At 31.8% G+C, this 24,415-nt stretch overlaps 4 protein-coding genes and 2 non-coding genes across 7 annotated transcripts in view; 1 reads left to right on the plus strand and 5 right to left on the minus strand.

Annotated features, from left to right (window-relative positions):
• Nucleotides 1–13,999, minus strand: part of Pits (Protein interacting with Ttk69 and Sin3A) — a 102,025-nt gene extending 88,026 nt beyond the window's left edge. The window contains exons 1-3 of the mRNA XM_085199162.1: nucleotides 13,454–13,999; nucleotides 12,785–12,917; nucleotides 10,943–10,967 (exon numbers count right to left, since the gene is read on the minus strand). Of these exons, the coding sequence (XP_085055288.1) occupies nucleotides 10,943–10,967; nucleotides 12,785–12,917; nucleotides 13,454–13,909 (614 nt within the window). The 5' untranslated portion in view covers nucleotides 13,910–13,999. The remainder of the gene's footprint in view (nucleotides 1–10,942; nucleotides 10,968–12,784; nucleotides 12,918–13,453) is intronic.
• On the plus strand, nucleotides 1–21,236 carry MTPAP (mitochondrial poly(A) polymerase). 2 transcript variants are annotated; one of them, XM_085199166.1, is made up of 7 exons: nucleotides 1–102; nucleotides 16,114–16,289; nucleotides 16,371–16,691; nucleotides 16,855–16,983; nucleotides 17,536–17,747; nucleotides 18,422–18,648; nucleotides 19,797–21,236. In XM_085199166.1, exons 1-7 carry the CDS (start codon nucleotides 72–74, stop codon nucleotides 20,453–20,455), a joined length of 1,755 nt encoding a protein of 584 aa, XP_085055292.1. In that variant the 5' UTR covers nucleotides 1–71; the 3' UTR covers nucleotides 20,456–21,236. The 2 variants fall into 2 exon arrangements, with proteins under 2 accessions (XP_085055292.1, XP_085055291.1); XM_085199165.1 differs by lacking the exon at nucleotides 1–102 and adding an exon at nucleotides 15,885–16,044.
• Nucleotides 10,798–10,869, minus strand: TRNAT-CGU (transfer RNA threonine (anticodon CGU)). The gene has a single exon. It is a non-coding gene; the product is annotated as a tRNA-Thr (tRNA).
• TRNAF-GAA (transfer RNA phenylalanine (anticodon GAA)) lies at nucleotides 11,519–11,591 on the minus strand. Its single transcript has one exon. It is a non-coding gene; the product is annotated as a tRNA-Phe (tRNA).
• Nucleotides 14,564–15,631, minus strand: mRRF1 (mitochondrial ribosome recycling factor 1). Its single transcript, XM_085199168.1, has one exon. It carries the CDS (start codon nucleotides 15,439–15,441, stop codon nucleotides 14,683–14,685), a length of 759 nt encoding a protein of 252 aa, XP_085055294.1. The 5' UTR covers nucleotides 15,442–15,631; the 3' UTR covers nucleotides 14,564–14,682.
• The window catches only part of THADA (Thyroid adenoma-associated protein homolog), a 19,439-nt gene continuing 15,344 nt past the window's right edge, over nucleotides 20,321–24,415 (minus strand). Inside the window, exons 24-27 of the mRNA XM_085199161.1 lie at nucleotides 24,014–24,186; nucleotides 22,924–23,669; nucleotides 22,152–22,504; nucleotides 20,321–21,616 (exon numbers count right to left, since the gene is read on the minus strand). Coding sequence (XP_085055287.1) covers nucleotides 21,335–21,616; nucleotides 22,152–22,504; nucleotides 22,924–23,669; nucleotides 24,014–24,186 — 1,554 coding nt within the window. The 3' untranslated portion in view covers nucleotides 20,321–21,334. The remainder of the gene's footprint in view (nucleotides 21,617–22,151; nucleotides 22,505–22,923; nucleotides 23,670–24,013; nucleotides 24,187–24,415) is intronic.

A 24,415-nucleotide genomic window follows, 5' to 3' on the forward strand; every position in this document is an offset into this window, starting at 1 on the left:
ATTGTAAGATACAGAAACCGAACAAATAAGAAAAGACACTTTTGGAATCTTCATTTTAGCAGTTTTTTTGGATGATTACATCAATCAACATACACATTGCAGGTAAATATTTAGCATATAAGAAATATTCATCCTATTAGGACGTTTTTTTTATTCTTTTAATATTTATTTTTACAACACAGTTCTAAATGTATTAAGAACTATTGCAAATATGTGAAATCTAACTAATGCCGTCGTGGGATGATTATGCGTTCATATCTCGCTTTGGCGAATGCAGATAAATATCTTTTCTTTTTTTTTTAGTTTACGCTGTATTCCGCATATGGTAGGGTAAAACCTCGAGCGGTGCTCGAGACACTGCGTCAGTAGCAGAACTCAACGTAGCGCTTTCCTTTGTCACCAAAGCAAAGAAAGGAAATTTTAAATATTTTATTTCCCGAGTGACAATCGAACCCACAACTGTCGCGTCTAGCCTTTGCAAATATAATTGAGAAAATCAATGTAGCCTTTTAATATATTAAAACACCTACAAATAATTATTAAAACATTGGAAACGAACATACTCATATGGAATTGCGTAGATACACAGAAAAAAAATTATCGAATTTTATATCGATCGAACTTTGAGCTACAACTCTTTTAAAGTCAACTCACCCATATGTAACATACCTACTATAAATATACTACTAGTACCGAAAGCCAAGGTGACATTTTGTTTTACCATAACCGGGATTCGAACTTGCATCTATCACGTTGAAACACATACAACTAAATTCCTATTAATCATAAAAAACGGTGGATCGTAATCGAAACTCACGAATTCGAGATTTATGTACAAATACATATAAAGCGTAAAAATTAAGAAGCACATGTTAAACAATACTTCAATTATTAACTCGTGGCAAATACCATATTATTGTAAGTACAAATTACAGCCGCCATATTGTTGGAAAATCACGTGTTGCAATGCATGGCCAATAATTATTAAATGAGCATTAACTAAACGTATATTAGTATAAGATTACAGTTCATATATTCCTATAATTACAGAAATATGTAGGTGCTGCTGTGGCGCAGTGGGCAGCAGCAGTGTAAATGCGATAGTTGTGGGTTCGATCGATTCTGGGGAACATTTCTTATTGCTTGTGACCAAATTTTTTTAATTTAATTTAAGAAAGCTAACAACGAAATTTATAAATTCTTAATTTACTAAGTACACAAATATACCCTATATACCTGTCTTTAAATTAGTTGCTAAAAATGATTGACTATTGCAGGTTTCAAATTCTGAAAATTGAATACTTAATTAATAACATTATTGGCGTTGATCCACTTCCATAAGCCAAGTGTAATTTTTTTTCGAAACTGTATCAAAACGGAAATATTTTAATAATTTAAGATCATTTTCGTATTTCAATTAGTTTTGAACAATCAAAAAGATTTATAAAAAGACTAGCGGACGCGCGCAGCTTCGCTAGCTTATTTAGGGGTGAATTCTAATAAACCATGAAACATGTGTTCAATGAAATATTTTTAAGAGTCTGAATTTCAAATTTTATAGGAATCGGTGCCGATTTATTTTTTTCCATACAAACTTTCAACCCCTATTTCACCACTTTAGGGTTAAAATTTTTCAAAATCCCTTCTTAGTGGATGTCCAGATTACGAAAGTAAACATCTGTCCAAATTCCACGTTTCTACGCACAGCGGTTACGGCTGTGCGTGCGTCTTACCTCAGTCAGTGAGGACAAGTCCTTTTATATATATATAGATAAAGAAAAAATTTTACAGCGACGAGAAATTGTCATTGATACGGGCGTGTATTCACGTGTGTGAATTTTCACACAAATCGGACTTCACAAAGTTAACTAAATTCACGTTGCGAGAGTCCAGTACAAGTAGAAACGATAAAGCATGTTAAAATACCTATAGATAAGTAAATATTTTAAGATCCTTCTCATATTTTAGTTAAGTTTAAACACACACACACATACACACAGGCATGATGCAATCACCGTGTCGCCACATACAAAGTACGTTGTTGACTTACTGATTCTATATACTCGTATTTACTCTGTAATGCTAATTTAAAATCATTAGTCATCGAGGAACACCTACGAGTTGCGGTTTCCTTAGATCAGGACATGCTCAGATATTTGTCTTGTCATTTAATTACTTAAAATGATTGATGACTTGAATTTGTCGGTTCTAATTCTTGGAAGGTTAAGTTGCGTTAAAATTAATTACTGTATAATATTCTCTATAACTTCTTTGAACAGTAATCATGATTCGATTAAAATGTGCAGTAGATATACACACAATGTTCAGGATTCGATCTTAATAAAAACAGGGTTTAGCAGGGTAGGCAGTAGGAGACTAGTGTTAAAACTCTCGCTTTCATAAACATTATATCGTTTTGTTTAAAATAATATTTCATTTGAGCCTATACAACACCTCCAGATCACAAAACGACCAAGGAATATATGCATTGTATAGGTAGACTCCTTCCTTTAGCCCTGAATGAAACAGAATCTAGTGCCCCCTTTACCCATCCTGCCGTATTCGGTACTGTGACCCTCACTTTTAACCTAATTTCCAAAAAATTCGAACTCGAAAGGAAAACCAACTCTTCTTACCAGAGAAGCACCGAGGAAATGAAAATAATTACTTCCGATTGCGAACCGAATTCATAACCGTGTTTACAGCAAAACGCTGCTCTACTACGCCACCACAGCCTCATAAAAAATATATATCATATATCAAAACAAAAAATAAATAAAATCCGGTTACAATTACAGAATGAAATCCGCAATATAATAAAACCGCAAGCAAATCGGAGCAATTCTCCGAACAACGCCACCGTCACGCTCCATCCGGCGTGTCGTAATTTCTCCAAGTCCAAGGCAATGTCAATGCCAAGGTTACAGATAAGCGGTTCGTCGCGGCGCACGTTTAATTGCATTCCCCCCTTATCGTTGCATCACGGCAACGTGATACCGGACTGCACCTACATCTCTCTATATACATGTGACCAATAAACATGTGGTCCGAACATATGGTGAACAGGTACATTATATTCTTAATAAATTCATATAAAATATTATGTGGAAAACAGAATGTTTTGTTACAAGATGCTCTTACCCAAACCCTAAGACGCAGCAGTTGCGAAAGACACAAAGAAATTATACTCGATAACCCGAATAAGATAATGAAAATTAGAAATGGTGGTCATCTATACGTAATTTCCATTAAACAAAACTAAAATATTTCAACAAATTTACATATTCACACAACAAATATTTACTAGTCCCACAAACAGAGTAAGTAATAGATAGCTAGCGGCTATATTTCCAGTACCTACAGCATTACAATCAGCTAGCGAGACGTCATGTGGAAAGTCACCTTCAGTCACGAAGTATTATGTCACAAGCTGATGCATTCCGACCGCTTGCACCGTCCTGCCACGTTGTTGCATTAGACGCGCTTGACGCGTGACCGTGGAGAAATGCTTATTGAATCAATCATATGATAATGATACCATACTTGAGTGTAGCGCTGGACATGAAATATTGCGTGACCACGCCGGAGCTGGTGCAACGGTTGTTCTTCACGAAGTACACGTTGCGTGAAATAAAACACGCGAAATTAAAGTAACATGCAAACAATGTACGTAAAAAGATATAAACGTTTTTAAGAAGTAAGGAATAAGCAATATAAGCGGAAGACATGGATGTAAAACAAATATCTTGTTTAAACAGAAAAAAAAATTTTCTTCATCTCTATTTTAATATAACAATATGTTATCCAGGAAAATAGTTAAAATAGTGCATGATGGTATATTTTCTTCTCTATGGTTCGTTGAAGAAGATTAGGGTTTTCAATGCAAAAGTTCTACCACCCATCAGCTAAATTATTAGCAAACTTCCGAGTGGCGGGCATACTTATAAACTAATGTATAATTAAGTTCTATCTGACTGTTCACTAAATAAAAAAAAAGTTTAAAAAACAGAAAAAAATTATAAGCACAAAAGTTGTAATGCTAGTGCATTGCAGTATAAAGTAAAGTAATATATTCACAGCGAACGAGCTCCAAGTGTGGTGGAAATTATTCGATAGGCTAGATCGGAATCGTGACCGGGGTGCCCAAAACCCAATTATACTCTAATCGGAAGTGGTCTCTTACGTATCCGTCGATAGTCGGTACAATCGCCACTTGAATCTTCAATTGGTTGAAATTAAAACATTAGACAGAAACAAGCGATAATGCAGACAGACACCTACTTATGTCTTCGTTGTTGAGTAACTATTTATTACCGCAACTATGAGATCAATTTTCACAAACAAATTTGTAAAATGTTTATAGTAATTACATATGTACGATCATGCGAGTATAAATCTCAAGGATTTATACTGGTATGATTACGTTATTACGGCACAATAATAACGTGATAGGTGTAGATTCAATTTCAATTGAACACGCTTCCAATCCTGACGTTCCACTTGTCCCATGCGCCACGACGGCCTCGATTATCTCCTCCTTGTCGATTTTAAACATTTCCTTTATAACAGTTTAAATAAGACAAGAAACTTTCGTTTAGAAACTCAATTTTTATTTGCGTTAGAACCTTCTATTCCTAATAAAAATGATCAGCCATCGAATGTTAATGCCAACTTTATACAAATATCTGTTTTACAATTATTCCACGAACATAATATGTTTTTTACATTTATGTATGCTATAAAACGAGATAATTGTTGATAGTTTCGCGTCATAAATATTTAAAAGAAATCCATAGTATTCTCGAGTCGTATCGACAGGAATATTCTGATCAACTTGGCAAATGCCCAAAATGGAATATGGTTCCAGAGCTGACTGTCAGCGGTATCTAGCTAGTAGTCGCTTCGCTCCTTCGCTTAAATTTGTCTTCTTACAAAGGTATTCGTGACCCTAGGAGGATATATTAGTCATTAAGTTTATTAAGATTTTAAAAGTTATAAAATTATTAAAATAGAAATTGTATCTTTGTTTGCGAAGGCTAAACTGCATACGTAAGTTCCTTATACTTTTCAAGGGATCTTTCTTGTTTTAGCTTCACACTGTACCCCACACACAGAAGAGTAAATGTACGACTTCCAATGTACGATTAAAATCTTAAACAATATGAGGAATAAGATACAATAAATCACAAAATCAAAAATATATATTTAAGATATCTAAACAAAAAAAGCCTAGTGTTAAGACATTCTATTTTCACTTCTCGCCCATTTCCACATATTTACATGTAAGATGCTTGTTACTTTATGTTTACTTTCTTACCATAATTAATTAAAACAAATAACAAAGAAATAATAATAATTGAAAAATATATATCTCAAAACAAGTATTTTAAGACAATTTATTTTTCTATACGAAAGATCAACAAAGGGCTACAAAATAATCACACAACCAATCTCAATTAAGACTTTCATTATATAATAGCACTTAAGACGCCGATCGCTGGTCTCAATACCGTGATCTTATCACTAAATCGACGTCTTATCACAAGATGCGATCAGGTACGTGGTCACTTGACGCTTGTATAAATGCGTTGGCGCATCTCGGGCTGATTACCATCGCATGTTGGGTTGAATATTGGATTATCCGCTTTGTACCTACTTCATTCTATGAGAACAATTATTTTATGTTTATAGACTTTTTTGTTACTGGTTATTGCACAGAAAGGAATGCACGGGTTCTAGTTCCGCTACGTTCGAAATGCTTATAACACGTGCTTAATTTAAAATATTTTTGCTCAAATATTAAATAGGATTTTTTTTATATTGTATTAAGTCAATATATCATGTAGATATTATACAAATGTAGATATTATATATTATGTAGATAAATTAGAATTTCGTAGTGGAGCAGTGGGACAGCGTCTTGCTGTAAACGTGGTGGGATTGGATTTGGTCCCCACTAGGATCCTAGAGATGCTATCGGCATTATTCCAACCCTACTAAAAAACAGCTCAAACATTTAAATCTTAATATTTTATAAAAAAACAGTCTATTTTAGTAAAAAAAGGCTTTCATAAAATCTAAACAAGGTAACACGCGAAACCCTCAAGTAAGCCGCTCACGTTAACAGTCTAGGAACATTTGGCGAAGTTTGCTGCGCACGTGACCGCCGAGCGTGACCCAACTCCCGGGGGGGACCTACAGGCAAGGTTGAGCTGGGCTTCAGAATACTGTAGGTACCTACTAGGTATCTAATAAGTATTCACGACGTATGGAACGGATTTGTACTGAATCCTAAATGTAGATCGGACTAACTGTAAGAATATGAATTTCAGTCTTAAGAATACTTTGGTGGTTCGTTTAATGGATAATAAAATAAAAGCAAAAAATATATTAAAAATATATATATACAAAAAATATTATATTTATTGCGTTGCCTTTGCTTGGAATTAATTATACACGCCGCATTGAGTGTTGGAAACACTCAAAATGTAATATCTGGAAATAGTGGAAACTAGAAAACGGAGTATGACAACACTGATACTCTCTGCCTACCCCGCCACATGCGGGCTACAATGTAAAGCAAACAAAAAACAAATAATAAAAGAAATAATGCAAACTATCCTGATGTGTGATTTAAATCAACAACTATCTATAAATCACAAAATAATAAAAAAAATTGAAAATTATCTATAAATTGCATTTTAAAAAGTCGCCTCTAAATACTTCCTAGCGCTATATTAATACAATTTGTTAAAAAACGTGAATTCCGTTGATTGAAGCGCGGGACTCCAGTTATACTTCTACAACTATAAAAGTTTGAAGGGGTTGAAACCTAAAGGGCTTCGTGGGCGCGCATACCGTGAATAGAAACGTTCCGGGTATTCCGCAAGCGTCGGCGGATCGTGCCTCTGAATACATTCCACCGCCGAACCAAACTTTTATTGTTTATTTTATACATGGATTCCGGTACAGTAATAAAAAGTAAAAATATATATTTATTTCACTTTCACATATTACTGGGACACTTTATATTGATGTTTGTTTAAATTATTATTTTATGTATGAATTATTACACAAGTGTAGGTACATAAATATTTAAAAGAAATGGTTCAAGTGATGGTGATGATGAATATATAATGTGAAGATTAAAATTACAACTAGGCTGGCTGTACCTGGCATATGTAAGAGACGAAAATATATTTAAAAAAAAACATCTCATTTATAAGAATGCAAATTCATAGAACTAACAAAATGAAAATATTTTTATATAAACGTAACGAAATAAATTAGACACCAAAATATCCCCTTGCGATACACCTACCTACCTACGAGACATAAATACTATCTAGATATTTACTATCTCTGCCAAACAATAAATCAATAACCTCTACATAAATAAAGTAAAAACTAAACAATTTGGCTTCGCGTCAAATGCATCACTGACTCGCTCCACTAAATATATTTGTGTTTCAACATAAGTTCCATTTCTTTCGCAGTTTATTTGTGTTAATTGTTATTATTACAAATGATGACTGATAATTTTAAAAACAATAGCTTTTTTATTAATAGACTACAACTTATTGTTCATAGCACAATAAAACATATTTGATGATTTCCCGAAATTCGTACAGGAACGAAAACAATCGAGATTTTACTTTTTTAATAAAAAGTAAACGAGGTTCAGGGTAGTCCTAACTTAGCAACACGGTATATTTTGTACCTTTTCTATTTTCTAAAATATCTGCCGTATATTTAGCTTCCAATGGAAATCCAGACTGAAGGGCTGACACGAGTGACGTTAGTTTCATTGAGAGTTGCGTCAGCAGTACGTGCCGTACGTTGCCCTTATACGGTTACAGGAGAAGTGGACGCCGTCTCGTGCCAAGCTAATTGTTCCACCTTTGTTTACTTCTCTATCCTTGGGCACACGTTGAAACTATTAGAGATGGCTAATTGATTGAAGCTTAAAAAAACTATTGAATATATATGTATAGAATAAAGATTCAATATAGATTTAAAGTATGTTTAAACATTTTTGTATCGACGATACTCAACCGCACGTAAAGGATAAGAAGGATAATGTGTAAGCGATTGTCGGATGTACAAGCGAGTACCCGTATACGTATATCCCGCTAGGGATAATGCGTGAAGATAAAACATATGTAACGCAATAATAATGTGTATAAAAACACAGTAGTGATACACCTGCCGTATGTCTGATTTATTGGTGTACGGGAAACCCCAATATTTGCCAAGCACTAGCAAAATTGTATTAAATTTATAATGTTATATTTTTGATTGTATCAATCTGCCAATGTATATAAAAAAATATCCTATAGGTATTTTAAGTTTGCTTATATTTTGCTTATAAAGAATGAAAATAACAAGAAACGTTTACAAGTTCATCGAAAGACCTGTCGTGGAAATAAGTAATATTTAGAGTAACATAATAATTCAGAATCGAACCCACACTCGCCGCGATTCCCACACACGCACACACTTCGACAATAATTGATCTAGAACATTTACATACACTTCATTAACCATTCCTTATATCTATAATTAAAACGCAACGTAGGTTTCATTAACAACTCCCTACTGGCGCTGGCAGAAGTATTAAATCTGGGCGCTAAGTCGGCAGACGGATATCGGTCAGGAATAGCCTGGACACGTGCCAGTCGAGGAAGCGGATGTGACGTCATCGGATCGGATCAATTATTCTCGATCATTTTAGGGTGTCTGTTGATTAGTTAATAGTTTTAGCTTTGATATACATATATCAACATATTACTACATATGTACGTGTAGGTACATAATAAAAACAGTTTGATACTTTTTCACGCAAAGCAGGATAAGGAAAGGGAATCTAGTGTTAATACACTTTGTTTCTCCCGTTTCACTAAATTTTTTGAGGCATTGCGTGTTGATGTTGATATGCTGACGTTTCGCCGTCCCACCAATGCAGCTACGGCTACGGCAGCAATACGCCTTTCCTCATTCATCTCGTATAAATATCTTTTATATATTAGTAAGCGTAATCACTGGAAATAGAGTGCTAAATAACTATATCCCAATAAGATAACGTGTTATTATTACCCACATATTTTTATAAAATATTTATAGAACTAACCATAAGAGACGTTAACAACTTATACTCATTGCAAAGATTATGTATACCTATATGGCGATACCATTATCTGTAACATTTTTTATTGGAGTTCTCTAGCAAAGACAAGGACAAGCAGACACTACCTAATACTATAAATCAGGACGTTATTAATATATACCTATGTTTTTTGTACCTTCATGCTTTACCCCGCAATATATCAGGGAAGGCAAAGGGAACCTAGCAACCTAAAGTTAAGACACTCAAATCCCATTAGGACACTTCCGTTCTGCAACTTTCTGCAATGTTATAAGTCATAACAATCTGTTCTCTAACTTCGACATATTAGACATACACTTCTATTGAGAGGGAGAACTCAACCGACAACTATAATCATTATTCCAAATGGAAATCAAACCTACGACCGCCAAACACCGTCCTCTCCCATTGTAATGCAGCATAGAATACGCAGCTAAAAAAATTTCTATCTGAGACATTAACTTCAATGAACCGGTGGTAATAATTGATGTTCAAAAACGGAGCATGTAACTTTTAAACAAAAATTAGACATTGTCTTCATAGCAAACATCAGTTAAATATACAAGAGTACAGCTATCGAGAAAGTATCCCGGACGCGACACCGAGGTCCGAGGCTGGGCAGTTGACACAAGCCAAGGACCGCTAACGGTCGGGTAACGGAACGTGGGGCTGGCGGAGATCCGTTTAAGATTATTGTATTAGGGTGATATCATTTACACTAGCATTGCATATACTCAATAAACAAATGTTGTCAAACACAAATAATCTATTCTTTTTTGTCTTGTTTTGGCTGTCGTTGACCGTGGTGTGTTCGATTGCCATTCGAGAGAATAAATTATTTATAATTTTAATTTTTTAGCTCTGGTAACGAAGCAAAAAGCGGCGCTTAATTACGGCACTCAACACGCAAGGCCTCGATAATTCGGCAGGAACGGAGTGTCCTAATATTTCACTACGCCGGGTGGGAATCGAAACCACAGCCGTCACATGTACAGTCGCACGGTTGTGCCCCTACACCACAACGGCTTCAATAGCAATTAATATTGTCAAAATACTTGACCATTAATATAGAGAGAGATAATATATAATCAATACCGATTAAAGTGTTTCATTTAAAATGTGTAAAATTGAGAAAATCTAATATGTTATTATAATAATAATATTATTTATGCCTAGATTAAGATTTTTTCACTATTTATATTTGTATTTACCTACACTACTATAATACCTTTTATAATATGTGAGCAACTATTCTGTTTAAATAAAGGTTTACTAAAAAAATAATAAAATTTAAGTTTATGACGAGGCCAGTCGAGGTGAAGCTTAAAAATTTTAATAAGCTACACTATAAATAGCTTAGCTATATCTTCACATTCAAGTTATTATCATGCATGATAACATAATAATTTACCGGAATGACAATAGGCTCACTTAAGTATGATTAGTAAAAAAATGGAATATAATGGCTAAAAGAAAAAATCTAAATCAGAATAATAATATCTACATAAATTATAAATAAAATAACAACTAGTATACAAAATATCATTTTCCCCTAAATATTTAATGTCATTTTCAATACAGTTAGTTAAAATATCTTTTAAAAAAACGTAACAAAACGAAAAAAAAAACAAAAATCGAGGTAAGAATTCTAATGCCTCCTGTGAGGATTGAACTCACGACCCCTGGTTTACGAGACCAGTGCTCTACCACTGAGCTAAAGAGGCGATGCGAAGGTACGCGAAATTATGTAGAATATTAATTCAAAGATTCGAAATGAATATATATTTTTATTCTTACCTTGTAGTGTTTCCAATTGAGTTATCTGTAAAAAAACAAAAAGGTAATATAAGTGTCGATGTATGATGATTTATTGTTTTTTAAGCGCTGTATTCATATAAAAGGATAGGTAAGGGGAATATAGTGTTAAGACACTTCATTTCTTACTAACTATCGCGTTTTGCCTTGTCGCCGCCGTAATGAAATGAAAATAATAAATTCCACCGAGTGAGAATCGAACCCGCATCCGTCGCGCTAACAGACACATGCTATACCGTTGCGCCACGTTAGCTTCAAATAAAGTAGTATTATTTTTCAGCTTTACGTAACGTTGGGTAGAGAAAGTGAACATAGTGTTGAAACACTCCATTATCCGTTTCCTATCTATTAGATACAGAGACATTAAGAACTCCACCATGGTTTTATTTCACTTAATTTAAATAATTAATAAAATTAAAGCATAGTATTTTTCCAAGAGATAAATAAAAATTTATTTAGATTATTCATTTACACCAGTAAAATTATGTTAAATTATACACATATGTTGGAATATTGAAAACATATAAAAATAAATAACTAAAATTTGTGCAAAAGGAATGCCGAAACCCGGGATCGAACCAGGGACCTTTAGATCTTCAGTCTAACGCTCTCCCAACTGAGCTATTTCGGCCAGTTGAAGATTCTTCAAAATATGTGTATATATAACAATTATAAATTATTATATAATAACATTATTGTGGCTTTAGTTATGCTTAATATATAATTTATATATAACCGATTGTTTTTTTAAAGTTAATATTGTCAAAAATCAATTTTAAAGATAGCCCATCTTGAATCTCAAAAAAAGTCGGGAAAAAACTTCTTATTATATATTATTTGCACTTTATCTCTTAGTAACTAATTAGTAACTTAAGTTAATTTCGTGTTTCAATGAATGTAATAATAAATTTAACATTGTGCCGATAGTGGTTTCGGTTAACGGTTTAATAGCGAAAAGCCTCGACCAACACCTTAAGAGGCTATCGCTTAGCTGTTGGATCAAGAACCGGATACAGAAGGCAGTAATACTTGAGACGGCACGTATTGTGCGGCGGTTCCTCTCTCTGGAGCCCTAGCCACCGATGGCTTGGACACTTGTCCCGCCCTCGGAAGTGTGGTTTTTTTATATTTTTAAATGTATCTTTTTTATAATAATTTATATTTAAAAATGTAAAATTGATTCACTTATTTAATAAAAGTATATTCTGTTAATTTAACATATTATATGTATCATTTTTATGTTAATTTTCTTCCATTCCTATATAAAATGTGTTGGCTCCATCTATACATTGATTTATAAACTTGACAAGTCCAAATAAGGTAAAGAGGAATCAGTACCTTTAACTATAGATGGCGCTTTTATTTATAATTAACAATTCTAATATTTTTAAGAGTTATCTCTTAATGAAGTAAATCTTATACTTATGAATAACTTAAGTTACTGTAATTACACCTATATATAATATTTTAACTAAATTATTTCATTACAACAAGGTTAAATAAATTTTAGTTGCATACTAAACATTCTTTCTATTAAATTGACTTTGTAGTATTTAATTCCAGTTCATAGTATTCATAAATCAAAGTATAAAATATAATATAAAGTATAATATGTTTGTTGTGTTACTATGGGACAGCTGACTGTAAATGTTGTCTTAAATTTGCGCCTCACTTGGAGTAAAGATTATATTTAAAACTTAAATTTATTTACGAACTCTTGTAGAAAGTACTGCACCCATTATAACTCAAAAATTGAGTGTAAGGAAAATTTGAATGTGGGCAACAAGGAATAGGAATATATCTTAAATTATAAATGACACTTACTCAATTCTTCAACCTGCACAGCTTTATTCTCAGCCACTTGTCCAACATCATTTAAAACAACACCACACTTTTTATACAATTTACTACGCATTTGCATTAATTTTTGGGTTTCTTCAAATTGTTTAATTTCATCCTGTAATATAAGTTGAATATTTTTTTTTATTTCATGTGACTTCACAATTTCAAAAAATTTAAAAATATGTATACGTATATATAAAAAATATGTATATATTTAGTGTAGTAGTAAGTAGTGATAGTGATTGTATTATGCTATGGTTGTGGGTTTGATACCTATTAGGGGAAATATTGTATAATTGAGGCCAGTTGTGGTGCAGGGGCACAGAGTGTGACTGTAAAAGCGAATGGTTGTGGGTTATTGTGTCGAGACAAAAGCACAATGTTGAATTCCACCACTCAACATGTAATGCCTCCAGAATTTGGCGGAAAGTCGGGAATGGAGTGTCTTAACATTAGGTTCCCTCTGCCTACCCTGATGTGCGCAGGGTACAATGTGAAGCTGATTTAAGTTTTTAATTTAATGGAATGATTATATTTAAATTATTTAATTTACCCACTCTGGTAGATAAAAACAAGCAATTAGTGCTGTTAAATAGATGAAAACATTTTGTTGAGCACATTATTTGAAATATATAAAACTAATAAAATTACCTTTAGTTCTTTTAATCTTGTATGAGATCTACTTGAAAAACAATGCCTGATATGAGCATCTGACCAACTGCCTGATTTAGGAACCAACAATGATGGTACAGAACTTCTATTATTTGCTATGCTACTAAGTTTTTTTGGTAAAGTCTTTTTTTTTAAAACAGGAGATTTGGCAGGATCAAGTGATTTTAAAGTTTTTTTAGGTTTGGCGCCACGTTTAACAGTTTTAGGTTTTTCAGGAGATATTTCAGGTTCATAATCATGTAGCACTAAAGGAAGTTCTTCATAAATTCCGGAATTCAACTTGGAAGAACTCTGTTTCGCGCCATTAAGTAAAGAAGTAGGTTTGTCGTGACGAATTACGTTAGATGTACTCTTTATGTTTGAATTTGTTTTATTATGCACACGGGGCATTACCCTGTCAAAATAACTTTTACGGTCACTAGAATTTCTACTCATTTCATTTACGAGTTTTGTTAATATAATTAAAAATCTGTTACAATAACAAACGAATTGAACCGTAGCGGGCAACAGTGTGTTATGACAGCAGTTGTCAAAGAAAACGTCATAGGTTAACTATCAGCGCTACTTTTTTTATTTAAAAAATAGTACGTAGGCGATGACATACATACTTAGATATGAAATCGAAAGTAAATAATGAAAGAGGTTTTACTTATTTTCGTTGTGTTATAAATAAGGTATGGTACCGAACCTATTCATACTTATTATTTCAAGAATTCGAAGATAAAGAATATTTATTAATTCACAAATGCAATAAAATAGAAAAAAAAATAGTTTTTAAGTAATACTTTATAAGAAATTCCGATATTTATTTCCTATTTTATTTGTAAAGTTACTTTCTATTTATATATTATTATTATTTAAAATTGTTTATTTTCAAACATTATGTGGTAAATGTGTAATGTGTAAAATGTACAGCATGCAGGAGAAGAAAAATGTGGAAACAGACACACACATTGACCACTTTCACACAACGCAGGTGGCATTTGAGAAATTCCATCAGGTAAATGTGTTCTGTGCATTCCATTATTAATGAGATAGTCAAGACTCAAATAGTAAAATACTACTTTGAAATGAAAATGAAACAATGTGTTAACTTATTTGATATTTAATTTGAATATTGTATAAAATAACAGTTAGGGTACTATTTTATAAAGTAGACCTTTGTTGTTAACAATCTAAATGCATTTAATCTTAAATATAATTAAGCTTTACTTATTTCCAATCAATTCATTGTGTTTAGCATCAAATATATTTCTAGCTTCATTTATATATTCACCACATAAAGCAGTTATTTGTTTATTAACATCAAAAACTAAGTCTTCTGATACTCCAGTCTGTTTTTTAGTTTTCTTAATATAATCATTTTGTATTTCTTTAACAGCATCTCGACACTGTATAAATAAAGCCTTGGCATTTTTTGCTAGTATTTCTCTATGTTCTTTTGTAACTTTAGGTACAGGCACATAAAGCGTAGTTCCATCTTGTTGCGGATTTAAATTAAGGCCTGAGCTATGTATAGCTTTTAAAACATCAGGTATTACTTGTGGGAAAGACGAAAAGTTTATGACAAGGGTTTTTGGGTTTTTCCTCACTATTTGTGCTAATTCTTGCAGTTCATAATCTTTTCCATCGTACTTTACTGGAAGTGTATCTATTGCCCCGGTCGTTGACCTCAGGGTTAAATTCTTTGCATAGTCTTCTTTCATTTTTTCAATAGCATTCTGACATCTACTTTTGAGTTTATCTACTGGAAGTAATTCAGACATCATGGCTGGATTTATATCTATTTTGCCTCCTTTACCCTTTTTATTTTTACCTTTGTCTTTACTTTTTGCATAGTTTCTGATACTCGTAAAGTTTGTGGCAATGTAAACAATTTTTTTCTGTTCATAAATGAGGTTAGGTGAAATAGTTCTTGAATCAACACATAAAGGAACTATCCTTCGACTTAACAATCTTGTCACCATTTTCACAATCGAAGAATTAACGTTATATTTTAATGTGAAAAGAAAGATTCATTCGATAAATAACAAGGAAGGAACATACTATACTAGCTTCAAAGTAAAAATAAACACAGGCCAACTAAGGTCACCTTAAGTAACGTTCGGGATCAGCACTACAGTCTACAACCAGTATAATTATGCTCCTTGACTGCAACTTAAGATGTATTGATATTTAATATAAAGATTGTTAAACAAAAATATGTAGTAGTCGTCAAATATAAATTATTTATAATTATTATTTTACAGTAATCCATTACTTGCATAATTTATTTTTGAGAATAAACAGTCTTTGAAAATAAACAATAACTTAGTTTTTCGGGGCCAATAAAAAGGTAAATTAGCGAGTTTTAGGAAAACACTGTTTAAAAAGAACCATTTTATAGTTGGTTATAGTAGTATTTTAGAACATTACTTTTAATGTCAAAAAGTTGACATGTTTTGCTGTTTCTGTAGTTAATACATAATTTTTAATGAAAATGTCTGTTTTATTACAGACAGGAAAATATTTATTTAAAAAATCTTTTAACAATCCATTTTGTAAATACTTATTTTTACGAAAAAACTCTGGTAATTTCCCGTTTTTATATCACATAAAGATTCATTAATAGTTCTATATAGGTTATGATTGTATTTCAGATGTTCCAAAAAAATTTCCTAGTTTTGACGAAATAGTAGCACAAAGGAGAGACGAGGCTCGCCGAAGTATTGTAGTTCAAGTAAATTCAGAATCTTCATTCAATGAATTGTATAGTTATTGTTCTGAATATGCTTCAATAAATGGAATACATCATTACAAAAACTCTGGTGGAGAGGTAGCCATTTAATATACAACTAAACAAAAAAGTTCAAATAAAAGAATATAAATATTATATATAATAAATATTTTATTACAGCATTTTATGCTAATTGAGTTTAGCAGTGAAGATGAAGTTAACAATGTTCTACAATCATGTAGTTCACATCACAAGGATTTAGACGTAATGGCCGTAAAGTCACCATTTCTTTGGTTTAGGGCTGCTTCTGGTAAAAAACAAAAATTAACAGAAAATAATCAAAGCCTCCTAATTCATAATGGCAATGACAATATGGATGAAGATGTTTTATTTGAGAACTTATTAAAATGTGAATCAGTGTCAGATCAAATACAAATGTTGTATGATAGGACGGCATTAAATGATTTGGGTGTTAGACTGCGGTACATGGTTGCTAGACAGGTAAATATATATGTTTCTCAGTGTCATGCTATATCCCGTATACAGTATGGTAGGCAGAGGGAATGTATGTAAGGTATGTTAGGATATAGAACTCAACACTATCCTTTGCCTTGTTACCAGAGAAAAGAAATCAATCAATCATCTTAGTTTCAAATTATTTCAGTTGGAGGTTGTATTCAAAAGTTTATATGCAAATATTAAAGTCCAACCATTTGGATCATCAGTCAATGGTTTCGGCAGAATGGGATGTGATCTAGATTTAGTACTGACTAATGCTTTAACAGAGGATATGGTAAGTTTTAAGTAATTTTTTAATTAGTTATCTTCTTATTGTTAAAATAAATTGAGTTTTATACTTTTGAGTTGTACTTTGCAGACTGCACCATATTTTTTTAGTTTTTCTTTTATTTTAGCTCCTTGTTAGAGGAAAGGAAACCTACTGTTAAGACACACCATTCTGTTTACACTGCCTAATTTTTGAAATATTATATGAGGAGTACCAGAACTTAACACTTTGCTCTGTTGGTTGCCAGAGAACAAGAAAAAGAAAATGAAAATAATTTACTATTACCCTCAAATGGAAATTGAACCCACAACCAACATGTTAATAGATAGACACTGTGTCTTATACTTGCATAAACTATTTTACTTTCAACATTTTATGCCGATCTTTTTAAGGTACTTATGTACTGATGCTACTGCCGTTACAAATTGGTTTTTAAGTTCAGCTTAGGTTAGGTTATATTTAAGTTTTAAAGTTCCTACTCTAACTTACACTTTAAAACCACCAACACTGTGGCTGCAGTGGATTAATACATAATTAAACTAATTTCTTTAATTTCAGATGTCACAAAACAACCGTTTTGTTTACCATGAAAAAAAATGCGAAGGGGGACGAACACCATGGCAAAGGCATATGGAATTAGTTGGAGGGTTATTAGAACTCAGGATACCCGGAGCCACGAGGGTACAAAGGATATTAAATGCAAGGGTACCCATTGTTAAGTACTCTCATGAACTGGCTGATTTAGATTGTGATTTATGTTATAATAATACGTAAGTTGTTTTATTTTTGCTTTATATTTATTTATTTTTGGGCCTCACTATCCCTCACATAGGGGAGGCAGAAGAAATTCGGGTACTTAGTGTAAAGACACTGTTTAGAGTGTGTGCGAGAGCAAGAAAATGGAAGTATAAAATATTTCATTTAAAATACTTATTAAGAAAACATATAAAAAAATTGAAGTGGGATTTGAACCTCCTCCTCTAGGAAATAGTTCAAACGTTAATATTCTTATACCTTTGTTACAACTTATGTAAATTGTTAGTATCTCTATAGGCAAATTTTTACAAATTTCTGCTACAAATTTCAAATATATGTTTTCTTAATAAGTATTTTACTTTTCTCAGTGTGGAATAACACTTTTAAAATATAAATATATTTCATTTCCTCGATCGGGAATCGAACCCACATCCTGTCAGTTTTACATTCTCAAGCTTGTGCCATTTCGCCACCATGTTTGGCGCCATGCTACCCTTTTGGGTAATATTAAAAATTTAATATAAGTTATTAGAAATGAGTTTCTGTCTTTTTACTCTTACGCCTTTCTCACATTAGGAATAGAGAAACAATTGTATAATAGCTAATAGTAAGTTACAATATCTAGGTTTTTGTCTAAAATATTTATTAGATTTTTAGGTCTTTAACCTAAAAATCTAATAATTTTCAGTTCTGGTATCCACATGTCAGCCCTCCTCTGGCAATATGGAGCCCTAGATCCTCGTGTTAGGCCCCTCACCTTCGCCATTAGAAGATGGGCTTCCACAGCGGGACTCACCAACCCTCATCCTGGAAGATGGGTGACCAACTTCCCCCTGACCCTTATGGTACTGTTCTTCCTGCAGCAGAGGAATGTGAAGGTGTTGCCGTCTTTCAAGTACCTGGTTGGAAGTGCTGGTAAGCTGGGATTTTTGGATGACAACCTTTCTTGTACACCATATTACTCAAAAACATTCATCCTGGAAGCTGGGTGACTAACTTCTTTTTGCTGTTTTTCTTGCACCAGAAAAATGTAAAGGTATTGCAGTCAGTCAAAGACCTAGTTGGGAGTTCTGGTTCTGGTTTTTGGGGTTTTAGGGTTATTGGTGTCATAATATGAATATTGGTTCAAATTGAAAAGTTCTTTTTGTGTTTGATAGTCCATTTATGGAGATAGTCTATAGGCCTAAGATAGGCATATTACATTATGTTTATCGTTAACTAGCGGACCCGCGCAGTTTCGCCTGCTTATATGCACCCTTAGGGATGAATTAAAATGAACCACGAAACATGTATTCAATGAAATATTTTTAAGAGTTCAAGTTTCAAATTTTATAAAAGACGGTGGCGATTTAAAGATTTTCCCATACAAAGTTTTAACCCCTTATTTGCACCCCTTGGGAATAAATTAAAATAAACCACGAAACATGTGTTCAATGAAATATTTAAAAGAGCCTGAATTTCAAATTTTATAATAATCGGTGCCGATTTAATTTTTTTCCATACAAACTTTCAACCCTCTATTTCACCCCTTTAGGGTTAAAATTTTTCAAAATGTCCACATTACGAAAGTAAACATCACTGTCACATCATAAACATCTGTCCAAATTTCACGTTTCTACCATCAGCGGTTACGGCTGTCTTACCTCAGTCAGTGAGGATATGGACCGTTTATTTTGAGAGTGGTGTAAGTCCATTTTCGAGAAAATTAAAGGTTAGTATGTCGATGATTATGCAATTTCATTTACTGACCGATTTTAAGTTGTTCAAAATATGGGTTTTTTTTTGAGAAATTAAACACGGACTAGTTATATATAAAAAAATTACATTAAATTAAGCATGAATTACGTGATAGCTCATTTTTCTCAAAAATGGACTTACACCACTTTCAAAATAAACGGTCCATATGTAAATCATTATGGCTGTGGTTACGTGTTGTACCACCACTTTTAGTTATTTTACCACAAGGGCAAAGCCGCAGGTGAAAGCTAATATAATAAAGATTTTAATAGGTTTGTATTATATTAATTTCTATATATATCTGAAATAAATAAACGTTATTCCAGGCAAAGAAGACATAAGAGTGACAGAAGAGAATCTCAACTGTACATTCCTAAGAGACTTGAACAAACTACCAACAGAAAAATATGGTCAAAATGACAATGACTTACAAACGCTTCTCTTCCAGTTCTTTGAGTTTTATTCCCAGTTCGATTTCTCGGATAAAGCTATTTCTATTAATGAAGGACGTTCGATAAGGAAACCTAATTCGCTACCTCTTTATATCGTCAATCCTTTAGAACAAGCTTTAAATGTTAGTAGAAATGTCAGTTATGAAGAATGTGAAAGATTGAAGCTAGAAGTTAGGAACGCCGCGTGGCATTTAGAAGGATGCTTGGAAAGTAAAAAAAATGAAGACTGGGGTGTTTTAGGCCTCATAGAGAAAAGATCGTCCAGAGGTCTCAAAAAACTGCTGAGGGTTGGAAATTCTCATAGACTGATATCAGTTAAAGATTTGTTTAAAGATGAAGAAGAAAATGTACCTGAGAGTGAAAGTTTGAAGACAAAATTACAGAAAATTGTTAAAAGTGATATAGAAGTGGAAGAGTGTGTGGAGGATATTAAAAAAGATTTAGGAAAAGAGAGAAAAGTTGAAAAATTAAAGTTTAAAAACAGTCAGACTGCCAGCGAAGTGTACAGGATACGAAGGAATAAACTAATTTGATGTTTGTGTGACTGTGTGTTTGTAACAAACAAAATTTATAGAATATATTATATAGGTACTCGCGATCAAAACTGAATATTATGTGAATAATGTGATTTGTAAATTATTCAAGATTCAGACATATTTTTCTAATATGTATGTATGTATTTTTTATATTTTCACTAATCAGTGCATAATATTCCCAAACAGAAGGAAAAGTGTAGTGACTTTTCTTTCTATTTCGGAATATTTATTAATTCAAATTTTCTCACATGTCTAATATAAAAAAAATATTTTTGTATCATTATGTATAACATGAGGCCGTCGTGGCGCAACGGCACAAGGGTGTGATTGTAACGTGACGATTGTGGGTTCGATCCCCAATGGAGGAAATCAAATATTTATTTATATCAAGGCAAAGAGTGGCGTTGAGTTCCGCCACACAACTCGCAATGCCTCCAGTATTCGGCGGAAAGTAGAGAACGATGTGTCTTAGCCACTAGGTTACCTCTGCCTACCCTGCTATGTGCGGGATACAGCGTGAATCTGATTTATTATTATTTATAAAACATTTTATAATTATGTGCTTGTATCACTTGATATTTTTTCCATACAAAATGATTTCATCTTTAAAAGTTTAGTGAAAATGTAAATAAAGGTTTATTGTTTATTAAACCATATTTCTAAATATAATTATATTCTTCGTCGCACGAGGGATTGAGACATTATGTTATAAAAGAAAATTTGTTTTGTAGAAAACACTCTTTATTTGTAAATAAACGATATTAAAACATTTATCTTATTATTTTTATTATTTAAATAACAATTAATCCTTATAACTAAAAAAATAAAAAATATTTAATTATCTATTTTATGGAAAATGGTCCTTTGAGCCAAATTTTATTTCTTACTTAAAATTTCTACAAATATTTCAATTTTAGGATTAAATTCGATTCCTTCCAATTTTTTGCCAGATATTAAAGTTTTGAACACATTTAAATTATCATTACATAGTTTTTCAAAAGTATTTCTATACTCATCTTTTATAATAATATTGTGTATGTATTGACAAGCATTATTTTCAATTTTTAATATTGGTTTAATTTTTTCAGCGCATGCGCGAGTCCATATTATTTCTTCTAAATATACATTATATTTTTCATTTTGATCGAACACTCTGGTCTGAAATTAAGATAAAAAAAAATGTTATAAAAAAAAATTACTTCAATGATTGAAGTTCCATCAGTGATGACTAAAGATACGGGCCAGAAATATGTAGTGTAAGAAAGAATAAACAATAAAAACAGAATCAGTAAGCTAAAAAGTAAAAAAATAATTTTCTAAAAAAATACATAAAAAGTAATATGTATTTTTATTTAGTTAACTAAATATTTTTAAATAAGTATTTTATAAATTTTAAGTTAGTGCCAATAACGCAAATAGGCTCGGTAATTTGATATAGTAAGGTGATTGTAGCATTATTAGTGGCTGGACACCGAGTAACTTGCCTAAGGTAGCAAAAAAAATATACTTTCTAATTGAGAACTTTCACCTTTTAAAGCAGTCTGAGGATTTAACTTTTGTAAACTGTAAATTATTTGACGTTCAAAAATGAATAATATTGAATAAAATTATTTGACTTCGAATATCAAATAGTTTACCTATTTTCCTTACCTTTCTTCTATTTTCCTTTAAAATATAAAAATTAAATACTTACATCATCACCGACACTGTCTGACATACACACTTGCGCCTTAAAATCCAATAATGCTAGTACTGCTAAAACTGCTATATTGGCATCATTTGCCTGATATTTTATATCTTGATTATTTTTAATATCATGGACAAATAAAGAATGAGTGTCAGGACCATCATGGAAGTTGGCATCAAAGGCATTATGGACAAATTGGGTATTTTGGGCAAATAAGGCATGGGCAAGCAAGTAGTCCCTTGCAGCCGTCGCCATGATATAACGGTTAGTGAGTGCTTTTGCTGAAATAAGACGGAGTGATTCTTGTTCATCTTCTAATGACATCATCATTGTTGCATATAATGTAGCCTTTAGTTCGACTGAAATTAGAATAAATTTCCTTTACTGAATACATTTGATTTTTTTATAGCCACTGATATAATAAAAAAAAAATATTTTATTAAGACTCTGTCCACTTGTTAGTTACATTTAAAACTTACCCTATATTAGTGCATATTTATTTTAAGCAAAAAAAACGTTTTTTTTGCAATTTTAAAGAAATTAGTTATATTTTGTCCAAAACAAATTAAAATTGAGTGTACAATACTATACTGTTTCAATTATATTCACATCACAGAGCTAAGAGTAACTCTTTCACAACCTACCCATTAAGAATCAAACTTATAATTAACTGAAAAAACAATTATATAGGTTTACATCATAAATGAATGTTTTTTTTTTAATATTTTCAAGTAAATACAATATTTAATAGAAATGAACCAAAAAAATCAATACTCACATTCTTTTTCTTTACTTAAAAAACTTAAATCAATTTCCAAAATTCTATAAAAATTATTACTCAAAAACTCAACAACAACACTTCTAGTGTCATCACTATTATCTGGCAAGATACATTCAAAAATAATTCTTAAAATTTTCAACATTTCTCCAACTTTCATATTATTCTCATCTAATTTCCTATTGATAAAATTACATAGACTTTTCAAATATATATGAACTACATTATCATGTTCGTGCTCTATACAATCTATGAGTGTCATCAAAATCTGTTCATCTGTTACATTAGATATTCTCAATTTAATGTGTCCCAAATCTTTTTGACTATTCTCCTCCAAAACTAATAGCTTTAACGCTTTTTGAGTACATTCTAAATATGTTGATTTTAATACATGACACATCACTTTTTTATATTTCTCATTGTTTCTTATTATTTCCATATTTTTGTTTGATATATGGTATAAATGTTCTTGAAATATATTTTCTATTTCTATTTCATTTTGTAATACTAACAAGTAATTTAAAACTGATAAAACAATTTCATAGTTGTCGTGTATAAGACATTTATAAACAAATGATTGCGAGTCTGTTTGTTTGTATGTTTGTATTATTAGAGATAGATATACAGCGTTGGCTTGACATAGCTCCTTTCCTGGATTTACTTGGATTTTTGTATCATTTAGTATTAAATTGTCTAGTTGTTTTTGTATTTGATCCATAAAGTCCTCTGTTACTAATGATTTATATCTGTGAACAATACATTATAATGTAGACATTTGGTTTTATACACTTTGTCTTTGTCATGTTACATTAAATATTTTTTCATTGTAATATAAGAAAAATGATAACAATATTATATCATCGTCACCATATCGCAGTGGAACAGGGTCTTATTGTAAGCGCAATGGTTGTATAAATATTTTTACTGCCTTAATCTGATAAGACAATCCGCGGCGTTGAGTTTCACTACTATTGCATTTTTCGAAATCGGTCATTTAGAGGAGGACGGAATGTCTTGACATTAGTTTCTTTACGGTCCTGCTATATGCGGAATAAAGCGTGAAGTTACAAAAAATACCATAAAATTTTACCTCCATATTATTAAGTTAATCACTTTTATATATTCATCGATTATGACATAGCATTTAATGTTCAAGCTCTCTTCTAAAATCCAAGCGGACTTAGTGATTAATGACGCAATATTCATATGAACCTTTTCATCAATGTTTATATTGTCTGGTTTCGCATCTAATAGTTTTAATAGCTGGAATTAAAAAGTTATGTTAGGTTAATCGGGTTCAAATTTGGACCAAATTATAATAAATGATTATTGTTATTTTTTTCATAAAAATTATAAGGAATAACACAACTTTACAGTAAATAACTTTTATCAATAATATTATGTTGAATTCTCAATAGCACTAAAAAACATTGAATTTTTCCGTAAATTGACCAATCATTATTACTTGTAGAAATTTATTGAAATAAAGAAA

Source organism: Heliconius melpomene, chromosome 16 (assembly GCF_056956725.1).
Source record: "Heliconius melpomene rosina isolate 202511_hmr_F chromosome 16, ASM5695672v1, whole genome shotgun sequence".
Classification (NCBI taxonomy): Eukaryota; Metazoa; Arthropoda; class Insecta; order Lepidoptera; family Nymphalidae; genus Heliconius; species Heliconius melpomene.